This window comes from Telopea speciosissima, chromosome 3 (genome assembly GCF_018873765.1).
Source record: "Telopea speciosissima isolate NSW1024214 ecotype Mountain lineage chromosome 3, Tspe_v1, whole genome shotgun sequence".
In the NCBI taxonomy this organism is placed as follows: Eukaryota; Viridiplantae; Streptophyta; class Magnoliopsida; order Proteales; family Proteaceae; genus Telopea; species Telopea speciosissima.
The window spans coordinates 49856558-49876181 of NC_057918.1; the positions used below are offsets into that span (position 1 = coordinate 49856558).

Below are 19624 nucleotides of genomic sequence, written 5' to 3' on the forward strand. Positions count from 1 at the left end.
AGTTTTGAACATATACAATGAAGCCACTTAATTGATAGGATTCAAACAAGATTAATACATGAAAACCTTCATGGCATAGTAAGCACAAACAGTACAAGAATTCATATACAAGGCAAAGAAAACAAACAGAGCATTCCAAAAATTAATCAGAAGCACATCACATTACAAGCAAGCACTACAGAACCAAGCACAAAGAATTTGAAAGCTTACTCTCGATGGCTTCCATGCATTGTTACAAATATGCGTGGGCGTATCTCGAAGGCGGTGGCCCTCGTACAATTGAGCCCTTGAGGACCCCTCACAATCGCTTAACACATCATCATCCAGATCAATCTCTGGACGATGAGCAGTATCATCTCCTTCATGTGTCACAATGCTCGAACTCCATGGCCTCTTGGGAGGTTCTTGGCCAGACATAGTGAAGAACAACATAAGAAACAAGAGAAGAACCAGAACAACTCATAAAATGGGATTTTTCTCAAAATTCCACTTGGATGGAAATAAAGAGTAGGACAAGCCAATCAATTTGCACCCAAGATCAAAGGATTTGATCCACAAATAAGGTCACACGGCCTCAAATGATGGAAAATCCCCTTGAAAACCCTAAGCTCTTGGAGAAAATCAAGATGGAAATGATTTTGGAAAGTGACTCTTCGTATTTATAGATAGCAAATTCCGCACAGAATCGACATCGAACAGGGTCACCCTCGACATCGACGCACTGTCGAATAAAGCACTTCGATGTCGACGCAGGCTCTCATTGTCAAAGAAGCCATTTTTACTGTTGTACAAGGCACTTTGCCGCCAAATTTCAAAATTTGCACAAGTGGGTCCACCCCCATGGTGACTTGGCACCCCTAGCACGCCAATACCCACCTTACACGTGGCATGCACCCGTAATTAAGCAAGATTCCAATTTCTAATCACGCCTGCACATCGGCACTGACTAACTTGGGATCCTAATCAACAAATCCCACACACCCTTGCACCGATAAAATTCCCAGTCTTCCCTTACTATGGCTAGAACTGTACAGTCACCTGTGGCATTTATAAAACTACCCTTGCACCACACACTGTCAATGGCAAATTTATCCCCAGGAGTGCCCGTACTATTGGAAACCTTCAAATGCACCACGCCCTGCCAACAACGAATTTATCCCAACACGGTAGTACTATTGGCGATCCTCACAAGCACTCTTGCCCTATCAACAGCAATATTTCCCAGTACGCCCGTACCATGGCAGATACTATTTACAATCCCAATAGAAGGGCCCATACTATCGACCAATCTCGTCACTCCGGTTAGCGCAGCCCATACTATTAGCTGCCCGAGCACTACTAAAAGTTCAACCAATGGAGTCATTTGTGCAGGTACGCCTCTATCCCCGCACTCCAGTGTTCCTGAGTAAGGTACTGGCAAGCTTTCTCTCAATCTGACATAATGAAGTGTCTCGCAAAATCATTTCTTTGACCTACAACTATTGCACAGTCTCAGTCAAAGAGGGGCAATCTGTAGACACCTCATTTTGTCTTTCCCCCAGAGGTTTCCTATAACGAAGATGAGTACCCTCCAAGGCCTAGAGCCGGTGTATCTATGGATGTAGCCTCAGTGTGCACTTCCTGAATTCATTTACCGATCGTCTATTCCCCTTTGCCGGAGCCCAAACCAGAGCTTCCAAGCCCTCTAAGATCTCTTGGAAAGGCTAGCCCTGAACTAGACCCCTTGGAACTAGCCTAGTCCATACGACCCATTTCATCCCCATCGACACCGAAACCTAGGTCGACACCTAAAGGCCCCAAGTCGACACCAAGCCCACCGACCCATTCCATTTGACTGTCGGGCAGAACCTTTCTACTGTCTAATTTACTTCGATATTCAGACAATGAAATTCGACAGTTGAGCACTATCCATCGATGTTGAGTGTTGTTCATCGATATCCACTCAATATCGACTTCACTCCATTTTGAAGTCAACTCGGGCAATTTCAGTATCGAATCTATGCAAATCCGAGAAGCCAAAACTTACCATTTTTTAATCTGATCACGATTCCTTTCGTGTCCTAGCTCGAATTTGGAAACTTAGATCTCAATCTTGGCTCCCTTAGGCCCCAAGAAACATTCCCTAAGGCAACTAAACACTTTCCCACACCCCAGTGGCCATTACCTTGACTGCACACCCACCGTCAATGCAAGAACTCCCTAGATGATCCAGATCACACTTAGCATCCTTACACGAATTTGGGAGTGCACACACCCCTCTACTTTTATAAATATACCCCCTCTCACATTGAGGAGGGTCCCTAGTCCAATTACCCATTGTTTGGAGCTTGTTTGCCCCAATCTTAACCCCCTATTCAAGAGCTTTGAGTTTTTGGCCTTTGGCCCTTCACTTGGCCTTAGTCTATTGCCTCCCCCACCTCTTGAGTGATACTAAACCTACTTGAAACTTCAAGATTAAGGCTAGAGACATCATTCCGCTGTTCTCGCATCTTGGACAATGAAGTGTTGCAAAGAGACTATAGAAGCCACCACAAGCTGCGATACTTACTCAACATACAAATCTCCTGAGTTACAAAAGGGAAACCTCCACACATCCGTTTTGGTCATCTTCAAACTAGGTAGGCTTTCATTCATTTTTGTAAGCTTTGTTTCATATACGTGGTTTCCCCTTTCTATTTCATTTTGCATCTCTGGAAGAAGGAGATCCCATCTCTCTAGATGGTGATCACACACACTAGTTTTTCTTTTTCCTTTTTTTGGTTTTTTTATGTTATATCTCACTTGTGTGCATGCATCTCTCCATGATCCTCATCCCCCGTAGTATAGGACTCCCTCATGATAGCATTCATAATACCGACGTACTAGTATCTTTTTGCACATACATTCTGATACCTTCATCACATCATCATGTTTAGCTTAGTGTTTGTCATGCTTAGGTTTATCTAGGATTCGAGTCCCGATTATTTTACATTCCTGTATACTAACTCTAACCATGCAGCCAAGCGTCCAGGTATACTTCCTCATTTTCCTCGCATTTTATTCACTTTACTTGTTCCTCGCTTTCTCCCCAAAAGCATGTTATAACCCAACCTTGTCTAGCAATAGAAAGACCGTCAATTTTGAGCAGACTAGGGTGCCTAATACCTTACCCAAACTGTAACTTGACTCATACCCAGACTAATGGACCAATCAATCCCAAATGGGCACAACATGAGAGTCATTATATTTAAATTTTGGATCCTAGACACTCCTCTAAGTAGCGACTCCAACGTTCACATTCGCCCCTCTCGCCTCTACCCCCACCGAGGCGACGAGGTGGAGTCCATGTGGCAATTCCCTGCCATGCCATATTGCCCTCACAGTATCAACACCTTGAAACAAGAATCAAGACATTGTACTTATTGCTTGGAGCAACCAACAAGAAAGTTAAGAAGCTTTAGAGTTTTCCCAAATCAAGGTGTAAACCTTTGAAGCTTATTGTAAATGGACGGTTAAGATATCGTAGGAGCTCTTAGGGTTTAGCTTTGTGTTTGCTTATAAAAGGCCTACCTATCTTGTTTGTAAGAGACTAGAGATTTGTGAATAAAAGTTTCTATAGCATTTCCCTTGAACCAAGATGTATTCTTGAACCTTGAAGAGTTTATCCCCTAGAAAAGCCTAGAAGAGTTTTTCCATCAACCTAGAAGAGTTGACGTTTTCCTCATTGCATCCTTGAAGAGATTGCAATCCCTTAATGTTATTACACATCCTTGAAGAGAAATGTTTTAGCCCATATTTATCTTTTTTTTTTTTATTTTGTTCTTCATTTTATTATTTTGTCCACATTTACATACTTTGTGTTTGGGCAATTCACTCTCCCGGTCTCACACATCCTCTGCCTACATTACCTAGAGAAATGAAATCTAGGTCTACAAAGAGCATCCCAAGAAATCACATATATAATACAAGTATACATCTAGCGTAGAAGAAGAATTATATACACAAGTTCCATCGGACTATGATAATAGAAGTCTTCGTATTTTAAAGTCACTGTGGGTGCTTTGTTTCATTGTATTCTCCCCGTTAAGAAATTCTTTGTACCATTTTGCAGATAATTTTTCTATTCTATCCAATGTATTGTACTGCACATAATGAAGCCCATATCGCAAAGAATATCCACTGTTCCATTCGAAATTGTCAAATAGAGACCATATGAAGTAGCCTCTCACATCAGCTCCATTTCTGTAAATATGAAAGTACTACTGTCTGTGAGCATTAGGGAGAAAAAATACTCACGCAATAAATCATATATATATAAAATGAAAACACAAGTGCCAATTCTTAATCTGTTTTGCTAGCTGATAATTATAAAAAAAAAAAAAAAAAAAAAAAAATCTCCTCGGAGACGTCCGATTAACTTTATAAAAAAAAATTATATGTTCGTGTGAATACTAATAACATACCTCATAGCTATAGTTAGGGAAGCCAAATAGCTACTTAGATATTCTACTCTTTTTGTGTCATTGAGTAAGTCTTCGACAGGAGCATTCGGATAGCTTGCATCAGGATAACCTACAAACAAAGTATATTATTAGGTTACAAGTATATGTGCAAAAATGCATATAGTTAGAAATTATTGGAAAAAAAACAAAAATACATAGTTGGACTGATTTTATGATTTAAATTGCTTTACAATGTAAGTTGTCTACTGTTAGGCATAAAAGTTAGGGACAATGTTTTATGTCCACAAGCATATCCTACACTACCAAACCCTATGTCTCTCCTCCCCTTCCCTGAAATGACATCTCTGTCCCCTATAATGATTCCTTTTTTCGGGGGGCAGTGATTGGAATTTCTTCGTGGCGTAGGCTACGCTAGCTCCTAGACAGGAAACACTCTCCCTACAAGTTAATATATCACTCATGGTTGGAATCTTCAATAGGTCCCACATTCTTACATAACTGTGTCCCATTATAACCATGACATCCTTGCCATGCTTGATAACATGCTCATTTGATACACATGTCTTAGGACAATTTCCTAGAACTTTTTTCTACTATGCACAGACTAAAAAATCTTACTTGATTTTGCACACCTACATTGTGCAACGTGAAAGGGTTATGTGGCAATTCTAGCCATTGGATATCTATCTAGAAGATGTTTTAGATTTTCCAAGGATCAAATTTCATACTCAAATTCAAACCATATACATCCCAATTTATGTTCATGAACCCTTGTATTTTTCAGTGTCCATTACTGGCATGCACCATTTCCATAGTGTTGGATTTTTCGAAGTTGTATTTTGCCACTTGGCCAACTCTGTTTGGCTAAAACTAGATATGTGAGTAGGACATTAGGTCTTTCTTTCCACAAAATTTCCTTTGCATCTGATCTGCCACATGCCAAGAACTTTGTGCAAACCAGAGATATAATTCTCTATATATTCTGCATAGAGCAGCAATCCAAAAAAAAATGCATTAAGTTTATATATCATACCATTTTCAGTGATAATCATCGGAGTGTTGTTATATCTTTCTTTGAAGTACATGACAATCTTCTCCATACCGTAAGGAACCACATAAATCTCTTTCATTGCCGTCTAGAAAAGGGAAAATGCATTAAGGTTGATTAGTGAACTTATCAAAATGACAAATAGAGATTATAGACACTTTTATTGGGATTGACAGTTTCTTAGTAAAAAAGGTACCACAAAAATACTTGCAGTCAAATGGACGTGCACTAAAGGTAGATAATAAATTTGGGCCTAATTTTTTAAGATACTTTGATCTATTATGATTGGTCAAATTATAAACCTAGTACCCCAAAAAAAAAATCATACCCAAAACCCTATATTGTTCTTGCTCCTCTCCCCATCCCTCGCCCCCACCAATGAAAAAGGAAAGGTCCAAGTGTTGCCATTCAAAGCTTGATTAACCTAGAGAAGTTAAATTGTTATGACTATTATATTTTTCTAGTTATTTTCCAGTTAGTTACAATTTACTTTGTTTGAACTAAGTACATCTACTACTTATCTTCACTTACCGGATCTCCTATAGGACGACCGTCTCTTTCCCCTGTAGGATTCACAAATGCATCCTCTTGTGAAGGCTTAGAGTTGCATTGAGAGAACAAGCAATCTTGTGCATAGAGAGTTGTATAATGATTAATTCCAATGAAGTCTAATTTGTTCTTTAACTTCTCCTTCTCTTGTAATGAGAATGTTGGTAACAGTGGACCCAAAATTTCACGCATTTCAATAGGATAATCGCCATACATTATGGGATCCAAAATCCTGCAAACATACATCATATAAATAATTCATAAGAAAAATAATTGATGATAGCACACATAGATTTAGGGATAAAAACAAAACAACTTAAGGCTCCAACTCTAAGGGTGTTTATCTGATCTCGAACTAGAAGTCTTTGAAAGTTGATTGGGATATTAGGAACATAGTTTTTGTATATACAAGTAGGTTATATTGTACCTTGATTACTTATCCAATTTGAACTTAATGGAGATGCCTATTATAGTATAAAGCTTTAAAGTTTCATTATATTTTGGAAAACAAGTGGATGACTAAAAGTAAAAGGGAAAGATGTAAATATACGGGGAGGTAAATGATTGAGTTTTTTTTGCTGAAAACTGACAAGTGACTAATCTAGCCCATGCCCTCCTATTCAATGATTGGATATGTTAAATCATCCTACCATGTGGTACATTATGTGGTCAGTGCATAGAAGCTTCTATGGGAGGACTGACCCCAACAAACTTTACCTATATTATACTAAGTTTTTATTAAATCCTAATAGAAATTAATACGATATTTAGAGTGGCGGTGGTGGTGTAGATCTATATAAACCCCTTAATTGTCAGGCTTTGTAAACAATGTCTTCTATTGTGTTTTGAACTGGGGAAAAAAAGTGACGGTGAGGGCATGAGTAGTCTTCTTCTCCCCCCCCCCTTTTTGGAGAAGGGAAGTTTCTCTAGCGGGATTCATAATTGTTAAGGTGGAAAGGTTACCCAAGGCGATGGAGGGGTGCCTAAGCGCTTAGGCGATAAAGCGCTTGCCTAGGCGACCAAGGCGCCCAAGTGTTATTTTTTATTTCTCCTCTTTTCTAACATTATTTAGTATGTTACAATATATAATTTTTTTTTTTTATTTCCCCTCTTTTCTAACATTATTTAGTATGTTACAATATATACTTTATATCATAAAAGATCAACATTAAACCACATGAAGTCATTAAAAATCAACATTAAGCTACATCAAGTCATCAAAAATAAACATTAAGTCACATCAAGTCATTGAAAATCAATATTGAGCCACATCAAATCATCAAAAATCAACATGGAACTAGAAGACAGTAGAACTGAAGAAGTAAGCTATCAGAAGTTTGAAATAATCAAAACATACAATTGGTTTATGTTGTTCTTGGAATTAGTCACTGTCATGGTATACCTAGTCTCACATTTGGTTTAGCATATTCTTAGAAAATACAATCTTATCTATAAGCAATTAAACTTCTCTCAATTTAGAGAAATGCTCTTGTTCTTTAAGATGTTTGACTGGTCAAATGATTTTATTTTTACATAAGACTTTTTGTATTAGGTAGAACACAAAGTCAACTTTCCAACAAATCCAAGATTGCTTAAATTTGATTTATATTGAAGGAGTTATTCTCCTGTCAAATCTTATTTGGTGAAGGCTATCAAAATCGTTTTGAATAAAATATATTTTTAAATATTAAAATAAATGAATTTTTTATTATTTTTTTTGTTTTTAGCAATGTTTTACCATATTAAGATTTGTGAAATTTTTAGATTTGAGAAGAACTCCAGCATTAGAAAGTTGAAAAATTCACCTATCGTTAAAAATTTAGTTTTTGTTCTTGAACAATGGTTGACTTTTTATCCTTTTAAAATTTTATTTTTTAACTATTTTTATTGGATTCAAATAGGGGGTATTTATTTATTTAATAATAATATCTTAAGTAAATGTATATTTGAAATAAATAAGGACCAAAGCGTTCGATACCATTAAGGCGATCAATGCCTACACCTCAAAAAATCCACTTGGATGCCTAGACATATGGCAGGATTCCTTTTTGGAAAAAGTTTGATGGATTTTGCTAGGATTGGAAGATTAAAGCTATCGAGTGTATACGTTTTAAGGTTTTAGGTTTGTGTGACAGTGACACAATAAGAATGATTTAGAAAAACATACAAAAAATATTAACTGGATTTATAGTAATAAGAGTGTCAAAATTGTTCCTAAAAAAATATCGTTTAAATGGTTTTTTTTTTAATGAAAAAAAGGATTACTCCTATAAGTTAATGCACCTTATTTTTGTATATTAGAGTTTAGGAGTTTCTTTTAATAAATTCATAATATTTTGGAGTGTAACCGAAAACACTCATGATGAGTTTGCCTTTGCAAGAGTAGAGGTCAATGCCACTTCTCATGAGATTCCTGTAATACTTTAAAGCTCTTGCCAAGCTGGGAATAGCACATGGCATATAATGTGTTTAGCTTATATTAGATTTTTTTTTTTTTTGGTAGAAACCATTATATTAGATTCATTTTTTAATAAATATAGAACATTATTTGTTTAATTTTCTTTAAGATTAAGATCAAAAGTTTGATCTCCTTAATTATATTCAAATAAGTATTTTAATGATTTCTAACAATAGGTTCAATGGTTTATTAGTTGTCTACCTTCATTTCTGTGTTTCTTCCTTTATTAATTCTTGTGCTAAAAGATAAGATAGAATAGTCACACATCATATGTTTACTAAAATAAAAATAGATTTTTATATGGAACATCCTTTTATTAGGATGTGCTTATATCAGACACTTGTATGGTTGTGTTTATATAACATAGATATGATCGATCAAAAAGATATTTTTGCAAACCATCAATTGCTTTGGAAAGCTTGTAAGGTCTGTTTTCTTTTAGTGTAGGCAATATTTATATGTCAATTACGGCAGACACGGATATCATTTTTCAGACCTCTCAAAATCCAAAAAATTATACCTATGTCAAAGGCGATTTTTCTTTTCCCGATTTCAAACCTTATTCCCTCGATGTCCTTATGGATACCGGAGCCACCGGCTGTATTTGCAAACACAATGCAATTCCCGATTATTTTTGGAAAAAAATGGACATGCCTACTTTTGTTGTTTTGTTTCAAACTTATGCGAAATGCATTGTATGCTAAAAACAGCATTTCTTTAAAGTACATCATTTTATTTTTACAAGATATTGAGAGAAAATCAATATTTTAAAGATAGTGTCATAAATGAAGCGACATGCCCTATTTCTTATTTTATTTGTACCATTAATATCAATTTTTTTTTTATTTTCTTCAAACTTACTTAATTAAGTCCATCATCTTACATCCATACATGAGTTTAGAATTGATTACCATGCATTGAAGAAAGCAACAGCCCGTTTTGCTGCTAAGCGATCTGTTACAGTATCTCTAAGTGGTTCATACCACAATGCATGTAGAACGATCCCAATCATACCTCCTTGCTTAAGCTTTTTAAAAGGAAACAAAAATAAAAATGCTTGCTGCATCAGATTCCAAGAAAAACTCTCTTGTAATACACTAGAAATTCATTCTTATGAACTCTAACAAATAATTAAAGCAATATTTTCACACTAATATAATAAGAACTGATTTGTAAAAACATTCAATTTGATAGCTAATTAATTAACCATATGAAGGACACAATATTTTACCTGATATTTTCTCCTATAGATGTCTACTGCAGTGGCATGTGATAATATCATATTGTGTGCAGCGACATAGGGTTCATGCGCTGGGTTCCCATGTTGACAACCGTTATTCGAGGGTTTGGTGCAATGATTGGGTGGGACTTCGCCAACCATATAACCCAGTTTTGTCATGAGGTTTGGCTCATTCATTGTTACCCAATATTTTACTCTATCGCCAAAAGCTTTGAAACACACTTCCGCAAAATACCAGAAATCTTGTCTGTGTAAATAATGAAATTAAATTAGATAATCTAAATTAGTAGTAAATTATTAGCATAGAAAAACATTGAGATCATCATCTACTTAATTTCTAATACAATCCTACCTAAATGATCTATAGTTCTATGTTATGTAAAATAAAGAATCTAATGAATGGCTAGTTTTGAGAGTAATTGTCATAAATAAAAACAAAGGATTTTCGTATTGACACTCTTAAAGGTGTCAAATAATTTGTAATTTTATTCTTTTTGCCCTTTAAGTGTGAAGCACAAATTTTTTTTTCAAATGATGGTAAATATTATCATTTCATGTGCCTACTCAAAAAATGTGCATGCCGATGTCATCTTTTGATAATGACATAATCCTACGTCATTGCTTTCAAATTATTTTTGAAAAGCTTTTTATGTCCCTAACTTTAAGAAGTTTTGAGAATAAGATAAGGGACAATTTAAAGAAGGTGTCAAGTTCTAAATACACCTATATGGGTGTAATTCATACGCTCTCAAAAAAAGAACTAAAAATAATGTATTGATACTTACTGCATTTCTGGACTCAACCATGAGCCATATTGATCTTCAAGTTCTTGAGGAAAATCAACATGGTGCAATGTTACAAATGGTTGTATCCCTAGTTTGGTGACAAAGATAAAAAGATTAAATGATATAAAATTATGGTTATGAGTGATGGACTAATATTACACATCTATATGTCCATATATTACTAATTTATTGCATTAATTTTAAAATTAAATTAAATAAAAACTTACCATGTAATAAGAGGGCATTTATTAGGTTGTTGTAGAATTCGATTCCCACAGGATTGACTTCCCCAAATCTACCTTCTGCATTAAGACAGATTTTATAAAGCATAAATTTCATGTAATATATATTCTCAATTTAAATGTTAAAAACTAATAAGAATTGTCCATATACAGTAGTACTTACTTGGTAGGATTCTGGACCATGAAATGGAAAATCGATAAGCATTTACTCCAAGGGAATGCATTAACTCCACATCTTCCTGTTTTACATAGGTCATAGCTTAGTGAGAGTGTCTGTCACATTCCAAATACAAGGCATGGGAATAGCAATTGGAGTTTAAGACAAATAAGACTCAACAAGTTCTATATCTTTATCCAAGTAAGACTGACTCTTGAATCCAAACAAATTTGAAATGTAATAAGCATTGAAGATAGATTAAAGGCTGGTAAAAATGGAGAGATAGTAGATTAGTTCAAATCAGATAGGAGCAAATATCCTCCTCTCCATCTAATGTTATGTATAAAAGGTATTGCAAAGATGCTAGTTTGATGGACATTTTACTTACGGCTTCGTGTGATTGCAAGGGAAGTGAAAATTTCAAACCTAAAAAGGAAACTTATGTGATCATTATCCCACATGAATCTTAGGGGTGTAAGTTTTGCCCAGTCGGCCTGAGCCCGCCCTGAGCCTGAATAGGGCCTTGGCTGAATTTTTTAACCCTGAGGGTGGATTAGGTTGAAATTCTTAGACCCAGGATCAAGCTCGGGCCAGGCCAGGGTTGAGACCTCGGGCTGAGCCCAACCCGACCCAGCCCTATGTTATGATGTGGTGGTTGTGTCTAAATTCTAATTATCTATTTATGATTTCATTCTATTGGTTTACCAAAAAAAGGTCTATGGTAAATAATAGTAGTTAATATTTTTAAGTTTACTAACCCAAAAAGGAGTAAGAAACAAACACTATTAGCACTAATCATATGTCTCATTTTTTTAACATATAGGAGGATGCAAACGACAAAAAAGCAGAGCCCAGCCTGGTCCGATCAGGGTCAATTAGGGCCGATCTAGGTTGGGCCTGGGCTGAGATAGCTCACCCCAACCTCAGGACCTGGTTGGGCTTGGGTTGAGCTAAGAGAATTCAGGGTTGGGCTGGGGTTTTCAAAACCCCAACTTGTTTCACCCCTAAATATGATTGTATAAACTACTTAAATTTCTTATCCATATTTAGTAATGATACTTTTTATATGTAATGTTTATTTTACTTTTCAAATCAAAAGGATTTAGATGCAAAGCAAAATGAAATTTAATAACCAAATATATAATGATTTAGAGTTAGTGACATAATTATGTGTGATATTGATCATGAAAGTTTTTTTATTAGGTTTTTATTAGGTTTAAAAGTTTGTTCCAACCTGAGAAAGCCCTTGCCCAGCCGTGGGCCTAAATAATTATGACTGGGTTGAAATTTGTTTTTGTAGGGAATTAAAAAAAAAAAAAAAAGATTGACCGGGAGAGTTTAAATTAATATAGGACAAGTATATTGGAGAAAAATAATTTACCCTTAAAACCATGTATCTAAATAGGTCCCCTACTAGTATTAAGACTTGTAATGCATGCTAACAAAGAGAGTTAAAAAACTATCAAAAAGCCTTTTCTGTTTTTATGAAGTTTATAAGAAAGAAAAGATTAATACCCAAAGATTTAAAAATAAAAAATAAAAAAGGGATATATGGACACATATATACCATGTAGCGGTGGTAATGATCATCAGCAACATCTCCAGTGCCTCCATCTTTGATTTTTCCTTTAAAAATAAAGCAAAAATAAATTGTTTTTAGACAAAGCAAAGAAGTTTTTTATTTTTTTTTTTCTTCTCTTTCTGCTACTAGTTATCCAATAAATAACAAGAGTCGCAATTAAGTAACCCATAACCATCCAATGCTGTGGATCTCAACTATAAATTCATTATTTTGGAATCTCTGGTAATGGGTGTTGATATAAGAAACTGAGGTAAATCCATGGTTTTAGTGTTCGGTATTGAAACGGGTATCGATAACTTGCAAAATTGATACAATATCAATATGATATCGGCCTGGATCGACTGTATCGGACAAAGTTACCCTTAAATCCCCTTAAAAAAATGAGTTTTCTGACCATATTATCCATTACACATACCGTGCTACCAATACGGTATTGGTGACTAGCAATACCGGTACGTATCGTCCAATAAAGACGATATGATATCGATACTTAGAACCATGGGTAAATCTCTCTCTCTCTCTCTCTAAAGAAAATAATTATAATTTGAAAGCTACCTGGAAGATGAGTAAACACATCCCAATTGTTGAGGCTTTTGTTACCTTCTAAATAAGCACCCTCAACCTGAAATGATGCATAGAATAAATCAAGATTGGTTGTAAATGATAGTCAAAATCTCTTGAAATTGTGCTAGAGATGTACTAACTTGATAATACAAAATAAATAGAATCTTTTTACCAAAAATAAATAAAATAGAATCTCAGATGGTAGAGATAATGACAACTCCATGGAATTTAATATGGTAAAAGATCGATAAGATAATAAATGATTTTTTTTTCTTTCAATAATGGTACTTTTAAATTATTTTTTTTTGGTCATCAGTTCATTTCTCCATTGGTCAACTAATGAATGTTCCACAATGATTTAAAATCCGATTGTTGAATAAAAAGAGAATTATCTATATTGTTCACATGAAAAATTTATAAAAATTCAATCATTTACAGCTTTCGTGTACGTATTGATGCTTTTTCTTGTATTTTCAATAATCCATTTGTTCCTTCAAAAAAAATTTATTCTTGATAATTCATTAAAGTTTTATATTGTCACAGTCAATTTTGATTCATTTCAAACTTAATATGTAGTTAGAGTTCTATGGGACCTAAGACTACAGTCAATTTTGACTATATGACCTACAACTAATTGCTTTGGTAACTAGTTTTTTGGTTTTTATTACCAAAAAAACTAGTTTTTTGTTTTTTCTACTCTGAGTGATGATGGAGGCTGTGCAAGATTCTTTTTAATTTGCACTATTACTATTTGCATGGTAATATAATATCCAATAATTGAATTCTATAAATGTAACACATCTAAAAGGTATTACGAAAATGATGATTAATATGCATGGATATTATCATCTTATCTAAATGACACCTCCACAGGTGTGTTTGGAACTTGAAACCTTCATTTAATTGCTCCTTGTCATATTTCGAAAGCATTTAATGCAGTCTTTTCAATGATTAAATGTCGCATTGAATGATTTTTAATTTTTTGTAAAATCCTTTTTTTACCCTTGACGTTATATACTATATTAAATATTTTTTGAGAAAAAAAAGTGACAAATGTAAGGTTACAAATCTATTGATATCTTATGGGATTTGGGTCATCTGTAGCGCGACAGGGAGTCTAGCGCACCATCTAACGACCGACAGTGCTTGGGCACGCAGCCCAACACACAGACGGATTATTAGGTTGTGTGCCCAAGCATTGTTGGCCGTTGAATGTGCGACACTCCCTGTCGTGCTAAAGAGGAACTCAACACTATCTTAGGGGGTGTCAATAAGAAAATCCCTATGTTATTAGTGTATCGAACATCTATACCCATAAACCACTTTCAAGTACTAATAGTAGCATTGGAACCCACAATATTGCGCATATTGTGATGCTGCTTCTGAACTAAGCTTTTGAGTGGGAAGAGAATGGTAAACTTGGTTAATATCCATTTATTCTAATGTTCTCATTATGAACCTCATAATGAGAACGTGTTTAGTCTTATTTTCCTTCAAAAAAAAAAAAAACAAAAAAAAGTAAATTACATCATGACATGCGTCACCTCACCAAAGAAAAAAGAAACGTATCAAATAATATTAAAAAAAGGAAAAATCTTGTTGTAACCAATCTTGGATACAACAAGATTGTAAACTTTTTTCCCCTCATTTTATTTTAAACAGTTATTTTAGTCATGGATAAAAATTGGTTTTCAAAATAAGTTAAAAGTGACTTATCATTATGTTATTTTCAAAAGCTATCATTGTCCATATGAAATAACAACGTTACCCTTGTGTTAAATAACTTTTGCTAATAGGACAAGAGGTAAAATAGTAAAGGTACAACTTCTTAGTTCACCTACTTGATGACAACATGATATACCCTTAAAAAAATGTTCATCAAAAACAAAATCAGAAGTGATTCCATAAGCAATGTTAGTAGACAACTTAGAGCAAAAATAACAAACAATACACACACACACACACACAAAAAAACTTCTTAAACCATAAATTTCTCCTCATTCACTTCATAATTCACGATTTCTTGGCCCAAAATACAAATTATATTGGAGTAATTTCCTCACCTGATAAGCAGAGGTTGCAGTTCCAAAAAGAAACGTTGGAGGAAACTGGCTGCGATGCAAGACACAACTAGTGAAACAGATAAGTTGAATAAAACAAACAAGTACTGCATAGAAGAATTTCATCATCTTCATCATCTTGCAAAGCTTTGCTTAATTAGTTGTGTAATATCTGCAAGGCCAGGCCACCTTCTGTTCTCGCTATCTTTGTTGAGTTCATAAGGTTTATATAGAAGCAATAAGCATCCATCCAAAAAACAGATATTTTATTTAAACGGTATTCTGTCATACAGTTGGTGTTAGTTTTGTTTCATTAGAGATCTTTGGGTGGCATGAAGCACACATTAATGTACTAATTATTCATATAATTAAGCAAATGAATCATGCCACTTTATTATTCTATCTGTGACGCATGCGTGTATTCTTCTCCTACTTTTGCCCTCAACCCTCTATTGTTTCAACCATGAGTTTTCACGTTAATAAATAAAATGCTATTACCAAAAAAAAAAAAAAAAATCTCTTAATTGCTTGAAAAGTAATACATGCTTTGGAGTGATATGATGTCAATGGATGCAGTTGGTAAAGAATGGACTTTGTCCAAAGCTGTTGGAAACCCAAATAAGTCTCATTATATATAGTGAAAGAAATTTTGCTGCTACACTTAGTAGCAGGAATGTTCCTGCTACAAGGCTGGCAGACAAGAAAATGGGATCTTAAAGGGTATTTTAGAAAATACTAAAACCTAAAAGGGTATTTATGAACCCAAAAAGGAAGTTAATTATTCCATTTCCTTGGCTGCCAACCTTGTAGCAGGAACATTCTTGCTATAAGTGTAGCAGCAAAATTTTTTCCATATATAGTCGACTTAGTTGTATCACATGGAAAAGTGATTTGATTGGCAATTGGATTAATATATAATAGTGTACGTTGTTGCCTTTCCCCCAAAACAAAGTCTTCTTCCCTTTATTATTGGCATTATCCCCTTGTGCTCAAAAGACTTGACCTCTTCATGAATTTAGAGTTTTTTTTTTTTTTTTTTTTTTTTTTTTTTTGGTCATTTTAATCATATATTGGTCAAGGTTGAAATTTGAAATTTGGATGTACTGCCACGCGATCTATGTGCCATGACCGTCATACTTTCTTGGGCGGCTAAGATGTTGGATATTTTATGGCAACTCAAGAGGGGGTGAATTGTATATTGGGATCTCGATCACTTTTTCAATTCACATTCAAGGACTAAGAGGAATTAAAGAAAAAACTTAGCATACACAACAAAAGATATTAGATTTTAGGGTGGTTTGGTACCCTTGACCTATGTTCACTACCAAGTGCTACTAACTTTTGATTTCACTACTACTATTGGCTTCCCAAGGTACCAATAAAACCTTTATACTTTGGATGTACCGCCACGCGATCTATGTGCCATGACCGTCATACTTGCTTGGGCAGCTAAGATGTTGGATATTTTATGGCAACTCAAGAGGGGGTGAATTGTATATTGGGATCTCGATCACTTTTTCAATTCACATTCAAGGACTAAGAGGAATTAAAGAAACAACTAAGCATACACAACAAAAGATATTAGATTTTAGGGTGGTTTGGTACCCTTGACCTATGTTCACTACCAAGTGCTACTAACTTTTGGATTTCCACTACTACTATTGGCTTCCCAAGGTACCAATAAAACCTTTATACTTTGGATGTACCGCCACGCGATCTATGTGCCATGACCGTCATACTTTCTTGGGCGGCTAAGATGTTGGATATTTTATGGCAACTCAAGAGGGGGTGAATTGTATATTGGGATCTCGATCACTTTTTCAATTCACATTCAAGGACTAAGAGGAATTAAAGAAACTACTAAGCATACACAACAAAAGATATTAGATTTTAGGGTGGTTTGGTACCCTTGACCTATGTTCACTACCAAGTGCTACTAACTTTTGGATTTCCACTACTACTATTGGCTTCCCAAGGTACCAATAAAACCTTTATACTTTGTTTCTTGGGCTCACAGCCAAGCCAAAAATTTCCTTGGGTCACCACATACAACTCGATCCTTTCTCAGAGGATCAATCAGACAGACTTAACAAGTGGTGGTTTTTGAGTTTTTTCAACTCAACTTACAATGAAAGTACTTACGCCATTCCCCAAGAATTGGCCTTCAGATACTCAAATTAGATGCATGACCATGGCCTCCATATGCTAAAGCTTTTTTCTCACTATTGTTGGGGTTTCAACCTTATTCAAATTGTTGGGAATGAATACACCTGAGGAAGAAACTAAGTAAATAATTATACAAAACATAAGGAATTTAACGTGCTTCAGCACAAATGGCTACATCCACCTAAGAGAACCAACGATTTCTGCACTATACCTGAAAAAACTCTCTACACCACTCTCCACCTCTTCTTGTGATCTCCATGCTTGTGCTTAGGTTTTTCCCACAAAGACAATATGTAAGTAACCCAAAAATCCTAATCCCTATACAAACAATTCTACTCCGTGCATGTAATGGACCCAAAAACTGACCCAGTTTCAAATACAAGCCCAATAATAATAATTATATGGACCATTATAGAATATAAAACATAAAAACCCAACAATCTCCACATTGGCTTGGATTCCGTAAGCCACCGTAAATAACGTTGATGTTGATGTTGTTTCTGCAAACTCAACCATTGTCTTTGCCTATCTGTCACACCTAACCGGTGTGGCCCACATCCTTGCCTATGGTGTCCTTGCATATTATGGGTGTAAGAGATCTTTCTTACTCCAAGTTTTGCCTTGGGTGGAAGAGAAAAGGGGAGAAAAACATGAACTTTGGAGGGGGATCAGAGACGATTGTACACCATGATTCCCAAGCTGCTTTCTTCGAAAAAAGGCTCATGTTGAGGTTCGACGGATCTTGTCCTCCTCCTTGGTGAGAGAGGGAGAAAGGGATCTTTTCTTTTGGAGTTTCTATTCTTTTGGGAGTTGCCACCTAGATTAGGGTCAAAGACCCATAAATGTGTCCCCTTTTCCAGGAGGAGGACTATGTTCGACTTAGTGTAGACGCTGAAGTTTGTCACCACCCCCGACGATGATGACAACTGGACACAGATGACTGACGACGTCCCCCCAAGGACCCTTACCCCATACATGAGCCATATCACCCCCATATCCCTAAAAAATAATGTACAAGATCCTTTTACCAAATGTTGATAGAGGTACTGCTCACCTTCTCTGACCACGGCGGTCCCTCTAGCCGGTTAGCAAGCCGTGGGGGTTGTAGCCCCCTGCCAAGGGGTATAGGGGGCGGAGCACCCAGAAAGACAATTTCATAAAGAGTCAAGAAAGAGAAAAAAATCCAGAAACCCATCCTCCAACCCCGTAAAAGCACCAAAAAGCGTAAAACAGTCGTGGAGCGTGCACCACACACACGGTGACACCACAGATGGGCGCAGCCCCGCCAGGCGATACCGTAAACGGATGTGATCCTGCCACACGGCACCGCAAATGGGCTCGGCCCCGCCATGCGGTGCCGTAGATAGGCGTGGCCCTGTCGCGAGGTGCGACCCCGCCCATTTTTGCTTATAAATAGTCCCCCTCCCCCTCCCCCCCTCATTTGCACCATCAAAGTTTTTGGGAGAGGGGAGCCCTCCAGAGGCCAGTTTTTGACTTTTTTCCATTTCCCTTGTTCTGGGGCCTTCCCCAACCCAATTTTTGAGCTTTCGAGCCTTGTCGTCTTGTCCGAAGTTCGGGTTTCCTAAACCCGACTCCTTCGACCCTTTATTTTGCCCAACCCTTGGAAACCTTTTATGACTGAGAATCGAGTAGTCGACTTCTGAATTCATATGACACCCATACTTTGCTGAAATCCTTCTGATTTAGTTTTCGTAAGCTATTACTCTGTCCAACAGAGGACAAAGTCAGTCATTTGTCTCTACCTGAGCCGAGGGATGTCTTTCGCATTGCATTTTTTGTAGTTACACTGGTTTAAAGCGTACAGGTATATATTTCTACCGTTAACCTTTAATTTCGGCACAATGTAAATTCTTAAGTATTCCTGTGAAGTATACATGGTAGTTGGTATAATATAGTTTAGTTTAGTTAAAATTTTTGTGCATCATCATTTAGTACATATGGGTATAGGACATTCATAAAGGGAGAACATTTGCAATCATAAATCTAGTAGAAAGATCGGTTTTCCTAGGCGAGGTGGGTGCTTAACATCTTCCCACTCTCGTAACCTGACCACTTACCCCGAATCTCTAACCAGACCAAACAGAATCTCGTAGCCCTTTACAGGACTTCACCAATTGGGTCCTAGGCTTTAATCATAGGTGTTGACTCCATCTCTTATGATTGCATGACCCCTGTCCCCCATTAATTGACACATAGACTCCTTCTCTCCATTGAGGAGTATAATACCATACGTGTTGCGGTGCAGCGGGAACGGATCCTCACACTTAGTGATGGATAAGGTAAAGGTCTTCCCTAGATATCAGGGTAATT

At 36.1% G+C, this 19624-nt stretch overlaps 1 protein-coding gene across 1 annotated transcript; it reads right to left on the bottom strand.

Annotated features, from left to right (window-relative positions):
- Nucleotides 1–3995: 3995 nt before the first annotated feature.
- LOC122655246 (beta-glucosidase 18-like) lies at nt 3996–15216 on the bottom strand. Its single transcript, XM_043849455.1, has 10 exons — nt 15131–15216; nt 10928–11003; nt 10750–10824; nt 10523–10610; nt 9729–9984; nt 9409–9524; nt 6022–6271; nt 5476–5578; nt 4443–4551; nt 3996–4221 (listed from the first exon to the last, which is right to left on the bottom strand). The coding sequence occupies exons 2-10, from the start codon at nt 10986–10988 to the stop codon at nt 3996–3998; spliced, it is 1284 nt and encodes a 427-aa protein (XP_043705390.1). The 5' UTR covers nt 10989–11003; nt 15131–15216.
- Between the last annotated feature and the right edge of the window lie 4408 nt (nt 15217–19624).